The following is a 9458-nucleotide window of genomic DNA, read 5'->3' as shown; positions in this document are numbered from 1 at the left end:
TCAAAAAAAGGATGAGATGGTTTCCAGAAGCTGTCACAGTGTAGGCTTATGATGTACTCCCCTGCCCAATGCAAGGGATAGTTCAAGCAGTGCTTTGTTAAATGTTACCCTTCAACATTGTTATATCCTGCATATGTATGAGTGGGGTCTGAGTCAGTGTAAGAGCTGTGATGGAATGCTAGTGGAGCTTGGAGTGTTGGGGCACCTGGGGATTCCAAGGGAGACGGTTAGGGACTTGGAGCTGGGCAGGGAACCAGGGAAGAAGCTACTAGTGATCTCTCTCTCCTAACTTCTACACTAAACCTGTAACTAAGACAATAAAGCGTACTTCCTATTTTCTACATACCTGAGTCAGCCTGGTTCCTGCTCCTTGTTATTTCTGGCTCAAGGTAGATCCTGCAGGAGGCAGGATACATCATTTGGCGACGAAGGTGGGATTTAAAGAAGCGAACATTGGAGTGAAGGTTGGAGGGAGAGAGATGCCCAATTTACCTGCGCCAAACAGCTCTGAAGTCGGTGAGCTGTTGGAAATAAATGTGGAGTTGGCGCTGTCTATGGAGGTGACTGACTATTTCATTGGAGGCACCAGTCAGGCTAGAGGAAAAGCCTGTGGTCAGTGATAAAGCAGCTGGAGGAGTATTGGGCCTTTGCTGGAAGGAGGCCGTGTGGCAGGGAGAAGGTGCCACCAGTAAGCAGCTGTCATCTTTTGGAGCCTGAGCGCCGTTGCGCTTTTGCTGGAGAAAGGGTCTGTGGAACTTCAAGTCCGGAGCAAAAGAGTTTCTGCTGAAAAAAAAAAAAAAAAAAAAAAGAAAAGTGTTGTGGTACACATTTTCGTAAGTCCTGGAGGGTCGTATGGGGTCCTGGGTGGCGCGCGCCCAGTTGAACCCCTGCGTTCCAGCTCTGCCGTTGAGCTGGAACGCATGCAGGCAGCCCCTCACCATTATTTCCTCGGAGCTCAGGAGCCTGCAGAGGAATACAGAGGAAAGGACGTCTGTGCGTGTACAAACGTGATGACGTTTGCGGAAATTCAAGAGCATTATTTCATAATGGAACTACGGAATGTTGGAGTGAATAAATTACACCGGCAGCTGCAGATTAATCTTTGACGGAAGAGAGGTGAAATGAAACATGAAGCCGTGAAGTATCGGTTGAAAATGGGAATTTGGAACACGCAGCTGAATTAAATCAAACAAACATGGTTGAACAGAGTAATTTCGATACGGGGAGTGCACAGCTGTTTTTTAAGGCATCTCCGTTTTGGAGTTTGAAGTTTCAGTGGACAGTGCATGAAGACAGATGGCACTTTGATTTACGGACCACGATGCCAGTATTCAGGTTAAAGTTATCTTGGCAGATGTAATGTAATACATTTTTGCGAACTCGAAATGGTTTTAAATTGAAGTTGCAGCACATTCAGTGCACACAATGACAAGATGCAGGTTATACGTTTATTTTTCGGAAGACGTCATTTATATATATGCACTAGTAATAATGTAAAGTTGTGTTTATTGTTGCATATATGGGCAGGCAGAAGTTGCATGTGTGCACAGTGGATTTGGGGGCGCTGTTTTTTTTTTTGGAGATGTTTTAATTTGCTTTATTTTTAAACGAACTGCACATCATTTCTGGAGGAACTTTGAAGTATAGAATGGAAGTAGAATTGACGTATGGCACAATAATATGGAAGAATTATGCATAAATGCTTGATTTTTTTGTAAGCATTGGGGGAAGCATTGAGCATGTTTATGCTTAATGTGATGTGCATTTTGGGGAAATGCAATTTGTGGGGAAACAAGAATTGAAGTTTAGCATTAAGAATTTTAAAGAATATGCAGAAATGCTTGATTTTTGTTAGAAATTGCACATGATATGGTTTTTTTGGGCGAATCTTTGATCTTTCGTATGCATTATGTAATTTGCATTTTGGGGAAATGCAAATTTTGGAAAAGCACAATTTTTGGGAATTGCAGATTTGGAAATTCTAATTGTCTGATCTGCGTTTGCATGTGTTGAAGTTCTGTACGATTGTGGATTAAGTCTGCGTATGTGAGCGCAAGCTTATGGGGTGTGTGACACAAGAGTGCGCACAGGAGGCAGCAGGTTCTGCAGTTGTAGTGCATTTTGTGCTAGTACATGTGTGAGAGGTAGCACGTGTGTTTTGTAGTGGTGTGTGTACAGGGTGTTGTACGGTTGTAGATGTTGACGTGTGGGAGAGTACACGTTTATATGCGGAGTATGTTGCGCAAAATAGGAATATATAAATGGGAGTTGCATGCATGCAAATGGGGTTTAGGCTTATACACCCTGGCCAGGTGTATTGGCAGTAGTATAAAACCTTCAGGAGGAACCCCAAAGTTTTGTTTTGAGGAGTTTGGACACAGAAGGGTGTTCCAATGTAGTTGACCTTAGGGCATGGGCCCTCTTCGGAGTTGTTTTGTGGAGTTACAACGCAGTTGTGCGTTTGGAAAAGGAAGTGAAAGGAGAATTTTTTTTTCTCAGATAGTGTATGTTTACATTATAGGGGCTACACTAGTTGTCTGCGTTGTAGGTAACCGCACGGCAACATACTTCCTTTAGTTGAGTTTAGGGTTTTCCCTAGTTAGTTCTGTGATGCCAGGCGGTGCACTTGGGAGGAGGATTTTGTTGTTTTAGCACGCCAGTTTGCAAGTGGTATGGAATAGGAGTGGAGGGCACACAGTATTAGGCCAGTGTTTAGTATATAAGTTGTGGATTGTACACTGGTTTGGGTTACTGGATTAATTTCAGTTTTTATTACACTTTTCAAAATATTTTTAGAAATTCCAGGTCACACCATTTGATTTTTCATCCCAGTGGTGTGCCGGAGCTTTTGGGTTGCAAAATTTTGAAATTGCACTACACTACTGTTCTTTTTTCTGGTAGTGTTAAAATTTTTACATCTGAATTTTGGGTTTTGCAAAGGTGAATGTGCAATGCACTACTAATTTTGTCATTTGGTAGTAAGTGCATGTTAACATTTTTTCATAGCTTTTGCTATGCAATTTTTAAGCCACAATTCCTTCCTTTTGTGGTTGTGTTTTCTGTGATCTTGTGTTGTATGTCTCTTTCCTAGGTTTTTCATTCCTTTTTCATGTTTTCTTTAGGAGAGAAGGATGAGGCATGTTGTTGGGATATTTGTTAGAGTGCAATGGGATCTTTGTTGGCATGTTTAGGACTATTGTGATGGCCCTGTGTAAGTTTGCAACATTCGTGGCTACACAGTTTTGGCAAGGTAGTTAGCCTATTTTTGGGGCGTTTTGGGTTGTGCTCAAGTGTGGCAGACTTGAGGTCAAGAGTGGCAGTCTTGGCGGAAGGTGTTTAGTTTAGGAGGGTCGATGTCTGTAGTTTTGTTTTGTTTGTCCATGTGGCAAGGTAGTGCTTGGTGGTGGCGGCACTGAGACCCTGGTGTGGCAGGCCAGGGTGGAAGGAGTAGTAGAAATGTTGTGGTTGTTTGGTCCTAGCATGGTTGTGAGTTGTGTGTTTTCTTTTGATTGAAAAGGAGGGGGATGTGTTATATCCTGCATATGTATGAGTGGGGTCTGAGTCAGTGTAAGAGCTGTGATGGAATGCTAGTGGAGCTTGGAGTGTTGGGGCACCTGGGGATTCCAAGGGAGACGGTTAGGGACTTGGAGCTGGGCAGGGAACCAGGGAAGAAGCTACTAGTGATCTCTCTCTCCTAACTTCTACACTAAACCTGTAACTAAGACAATAAAGCGTACTTCCTATTTTCTACATACCTGAGTCAGCCTGGTTCCTGCTCCTTGTTATTTCTGGCTCAAGGTAGATCCTGCAGGAGGCAGGATACATCAAACATCAAGGGGATACCATATATTACAACCCTATATTAGCCATTATATTTGGAATCCCCTTCAAAAAAAGGATGGGATGGCTTCCAGAAGCTGTCACAGTGAAGGCTTATGATGTACCCACCTCCCCAATGCAAGGGATAGTTCAAGCAGTGCGTTGTTAAGTTTTACCCCTCAAAATCAAGGGGATACCAAATATTACAACACTATATTAGCTGTAATATTTGGTATCCCCTTCAAAAAAAGGATGTAATGGCTTCCAGAAGCTCTCACTGTGAACGCTTATGATGTACTCCCCTCCCCAATGCAAGGGATAGTTCAAGCAGTGTGTTGTTTAATGTTACCCCTCAAAATCAAGTGGATACCAAATATTACAACACTATATTAGCTGTAATATTTGGTATACCCTTCAAAAAAAGAAGGAGATGGCTTGCAGAAGCTGTCACAGTGAAGGCTTATGATGTACTCCCCTGCCCCATGCAAGGGATAGTTCAAGCAGTGCGTTGTTAAATGTTACCCCTCAATATCAAGGGGATACCAAATATTACAACACTATATTAGCTGTAATATTTTGTATCCCCTTCAAAAAAAGGAGGAGATGGCTTCCAGAAGCTGTCACGGTGTAGGCTTATGATGTACTCCCCTCCCCAATGAAAGGGAAAGTTCAAGCAGTGCATTGTTAAATGTTACCCCTCAAAATCAAGGGGATACCAAATATTACAACACTATATAAGCTGTAATATTTGGTATCCCCTTCAAAAAAAGGATGGGATGGCTTCCAGAAGCTGTCACAGTGAAGGCTTATGATGTACCCCCAGAAGCTGTCACAGTGAAGGCTTATGACGTACCCACCTATCCAATGCAAAGGATAGTTCAAGCAGTGCGTTGTTAAGTGTTACCCCTCAACATCAAGGGGATACCAAATATTACAACCCTATATTAGCCATTATATTTGGTATCCCATTCAAAAAAAGGATGGAATGGCTTCCAGAAGCTGTCACAGTGAACGCGTATGATGTACTACCCTCTCCAATGCAAGGGATAGTTCAAACAGTGCTTTGTTAAATGTTACCCCTCAACATCAAGGGATACCAAATATTACAACCCTATATTAGCCATTATATCTTGTATCCCCTTCAAAAAAAGGATGGAATGGCTTCCAGAAGCTGTCACAGTGAACGCTTATGATGTACCCACCTCCCCAATGCAAGGGATAGTTCAAGCAGTGCGTTGTTAAGTGTTACCCCTCAAAATCAAGGGGATACCAAATATTACAACACTATATTAGCTGTAATATTTGGTATCCCCTTCAAAAAAAGGATGAGATGGTTTCCAGAAGCTGTCACAGTGTAGCCTTATGATGTCCTCCCCTACCCCATGCAAGGGATAGTTCAAGCAGTGCGTTGTTAAATGTTACCCCTCAAAATCAAGGGGATACCAAATATTACAACACTATATTAGCTGTGATATTTGGTATCCCCTTCAAAAAAAGGATGAGATGGTTTCCAGAAGCTGTCACAGTGTAGGCTTATGATGTACTCCCCTGCCCAATGCAAGGGATAGTTCAAGCAGTGCTTTGTTAAATGTTACCCTTCAACATCAAGGGGATACCATATATTACAACCCTATATTAGCCATTATATTTGGAATCCCCTTCAAAAAAAGGATGAGATGGCTTCCAGAAGCTGTCACAGTGAAGGCTTATGATGTACCCACCTATCCAATGCAAGCGATAGTTCAAGCAGTGCGTTGTTTAGTGTTACCCCTCAACATCAAGGGGATACCAAATATTACAACCCTATATTAGCCATTATATTTGGTATCCCCTTCAAAAAAAGGATGGAATGGCTTCCAGAAGCTGTCACAGTGTACGCGTATGATGTACTACCCTCCCCAATGCAAGGAATAGTTCAAGCAGTGCTTTGTTAAATGTTACCCCTCAACATCAAGGGATACCAAATATTACAACCCTATATTAGCCATTATATTTTGTATCCCCTTCAAAAAAAGGAAGGAATGGCTTCCAGAAGCTGTCAGAGTGAAAGCTTATGATGTACCCACCTCCCCAATGCAAGGGATAGTTCAAGCGGTGCGTTGTTAAGTGTTACCCCTCAAAATCAAGGGGATACCAAATATTACAACACGAAATTAGCTGTAATATTTGGTATACCCTTCAAAAAAAGAAGGAAATGGCTTGCAGAAGCTGTCACAGTGTAGGCTTATGATGTACTCCCCTCCCCCATGCAAGGGATAGTTCAAGCAGTGCGTTGTTAAATGTTACCCCTCAATATCAAGGGGATACCAAATATTACAACACTATATTAGCTGTAATATTTTGTATCCCCTTCAAAAAAAGGAGGAGATGGCTTCCAGAAGCTGTCACAGTGTAGGCTTATGATGTACTCCCCTCCCCAATGAAAGGGAAAGTTCAAGCAGTGCATTGTTAAATGTTACCCCTCAAAATCAAGGGGATACCAAATATTACAACACTATATTAGCTGTAGTATTTGGTATCCCCTTCAAAAAAAGGATGGGATGGCTTCCAGAAGCAGTCACAGTGAAGGTTTATGATGTACCCCTAGAAGCTGTCACAGTGAAGGCTTATGATGTACCCACCTATCCAATGCAAGGGATAGTTCAAGCAGTGTGTTGTTAAGTGTTACCCCTCAACATCAAGGGGATACCAAATATTACAACCCTATATTAGCCATTATATTTGGTATCCCCTTCAAAAAAAGGATGGAATGGCTTCCAGAAGCTGTCACTGTGAACGCTTATGATGTACTCCCCTCCCCAATGCAAGGGATAGTTCAAGCAGTGCGTTGTTTAATGTTACCCCTCAAAATCAAGTGGATACCAAATATTACAACACTATATTAGCTGTAATATTTGGTATCCCCTTCAAAAAAAGGATGAGATGCCTTCCAGAAGCTGGCACAGTGTAGGCTTATGATGTACTCCCCTCCCTAATGCAAGGGATATTTCAAGCAGTGCTTTGTTAAATGTTACCCCCCAACATCAAGGGGATACCAAATATTACAACCCTATATTAGCCATTATATTTGGTATCCCCTTCAAAAAAGGATGGAATGGCTTCCAGAAGCTGTCACAGTGAACGCTTATGATGTACCCACCTCCCCAATGCAAGGGATAGTTCAAGCAGTGCGTTGTTAAGTGTTACCCCTCAAAATCAAGGGGATACCAAATATTACAACCCTATATTAGCCATTATATTTGGAATCCCGTTCAAAAAAAGGATGGGATGGCTTCCAGAAGCTGTCACAGTGAAGGCTTATGATGTACCCACCTCCCCAATGCAAGGGATAGTTCAAGCAGTGCGTTGTTAAGTTTTACCCCTCAAAATCAAGGGGATACCAAATATTACAACACTATATTAGCTGTAATATTTGGTATACCCTTCAAAAAAAGAAGGAGATGGCTTGCAGAAGCTGTCACAGTGAAGGCTTATGATGTACTCCCCTGCCCCATGCAAGGGATAGTTCAAGCAGTGCGTTGTTAAATGTTACCCCTCAATATCAAGGGGATACCAAATATTACAACACTATATTAGCTGTAATATTTTGTATCCCCTTCAAAAAAAGGAGGAGATGGCTTCCAGAAGCTGTCACGGTGTAGGCTTATGATGTACTCCCCTCCCCAATGAAAGGGAAAGTTCAAGCAGTGCATTGTTAAATGTTACCCCTCAAAATCAAGGGGATACCAAATATTACAACACTATATTAGCTGTAATATTTGGTATCCCCTTCAAAAAAAGGATGGGATGGCTTCCAGAAGCTATCACAGTGAAGGCTTATGATGTACCCCCAGAAGCTGTCACAGTGAAGGCTTATGATGTACCCACCTATCCAATGCAAGGGATAGTTCAAGCAGTGCGTTGTAAGTGTTACCCCTCAACATCAAGGGGATACCAATTATTACAACCCTATATCAGCCATTATATTTGGTATCCCCTTCAAAAAAAGGATGGAATGGCTTCCGGAAGCTGTCACAGTGAACGCTTATGATGTACCCACCTCCCCAATGCAAGGGATAGTTCAAGCAGTGCGTTGTTAAGTGTTACCCCTCAAAATCAAGGGGATACCAAATATTACAACACTATATTAGCTGTAATATTTGGTATCCCCTTCACTTCAAAAAAAGGATGAGATGGTTTCCAGAAGCTGTCACAGTGTAGGCTTATGATGTACTCCCCTGCCCAATGCAAGGGATAGTTCAAGCAGTGCTTTGTTAAATGTTACCCTTCAACATCAAGGGGATACCATATATTACAACCCTATATTAGCCATTACATTTGGAATCCCCTTCAAAAAAAGGATGGGATGGCTTCCAGAAGCTGTCACACTGAAGGCTTATGATGTACCCATCTCCCCAATGCAAGGGATAGTTCAAGTCGTGCGTTGTTAAGTTTTACCCCTCAAAATCAAGGGGATACCAAATATTACAACACTATATTAGCTGTAATATTTGGTATACCCTTCAAAAAAAGAAGGAGATGGCTTGCAGAAGCTGTCACAGTGAAGGCTTATGATGTACTCCCCTGCCCCATGCAAGGGATATTTCAAGCAGTGCGTTGTTAAATGTTACCCCTCAATATCAAGGGGATACCAAATATTACAACACTATATTAGCTGTAATATTTTGTATCCCCTTCAAAAAAAGGAGGAGATGGCTTCCAGAAGCTGTCACGGTGTAGGCTTATGATGTACTCCCCTCCCCAATGAAAGGGAAAGTTCAAGCAGTGCTTTGTTAAATGTTACCCTTCAACATCAAGGGGATACCATATATTACAACCCTATATTAGCCATTATATTTGGAATCCCCTTCAAAAAAAGGATGGGATGGCTTCCAGAAGCTGTCACAGTGAAGGCTTATGATGTATCCACCTCCCCAATGCAAGGGATAGTTCAAGCAGTGCGTTGTTAAGTTTTACCCCTTAAAATCAAGGGGATACCAAATATTACAACACTATATTAGCTGTAATATTTGGTATCCCCTTCAAAAAAAGGATGGGATGGCTTCCAGAAGCTGTCACAGTGAAGGCTTATGATGTACCCCCAGATGCTGTCACAGTGAAGGTTTATGATGTACCCACCTAGCCAATGCAAGCGATAGTTCAAGCAGTGCGTTGTTAGGTGTTACCCCTCAACATCAAGGGGATACCAAATATTACAACCCTATATTAGCCATTATATTTGGTATCCCCTTCAAAAAAAGGATGGAATGGCTTCCAGAAGCTGTCACAGTGTACGGGTATGATGTACTACCCTCCCCAATGCAAGGGATAGTTCAAGCAGTGCTTTGTTAAATGTTACCCCTCAACATCAAGGGATACCAAATATTACAACCCTATATTAGCCATTATATTTTGTATCCCCTTCAAAAAAAGGATGGAATGGCTTCCAGAAGCTGTCACAGTGAAAGCTTATGATGTACCCACCTCCCCAATGCAAGGGTTAGTTCAAGCAGTGCGTTGTTAAGTGTTACCCCTCAAAATCAAGGGGATACCAAATATTACAACACGATATTAGCTGTAATATTTGGTATACCCTTCAAAAAAAGAAGGAAATGGCTTGCAGAAGCTGTCACAGTGTAGGCTTATGATGTACTCCCCTC

General features: G+C 42.0%; 1 protein-coding gene across 1 annotated transcript in view; it reads left to right on the top strand.

Moving 5' to 3' along the window:
* The first annotated feature begins 852 nt into the window (after positions 1-852).
* GCC1 (GRIP and coiled-coil domain containing 1) overlaps positions 853-9458 on the top strand; it is a 338240-nt gene continuing 329634 nt past the window's right edge. The window contains exon 1 of the mRNA XM_069629523.1: positions 853-1335. Within this exon, the coding sequence (XP_069485624.1) occupies positions 1196-1335 (140 nt within the window). The 5' untranslated portion in view covers positions 853-1195. The remainder of the gene's footprint in view (positions 1336-9458) is intronic.

The sequence above is a fragment of the Ambystoma mexicanum genome, chromosome 12 (genome assembly GCF_040938575.1).
Source record: "Ambystoma mexicanum isolate Mex_15411 chromosome 12, UKY_AmexF1_1, whole genome shotgun sequence".
NCBI classification, from domain to species: domain Eukaryota; kingdom Metazoa; phylum Chordata; class Amphibia; order Caudata; family Ambystomatidae; genus Ambystoma; species Ambystoma mexicanum.
Note: the sequence above shows the minus strand (reverse complement) of the source record. Positions and strands in the feature narration are given on the sequence as shown.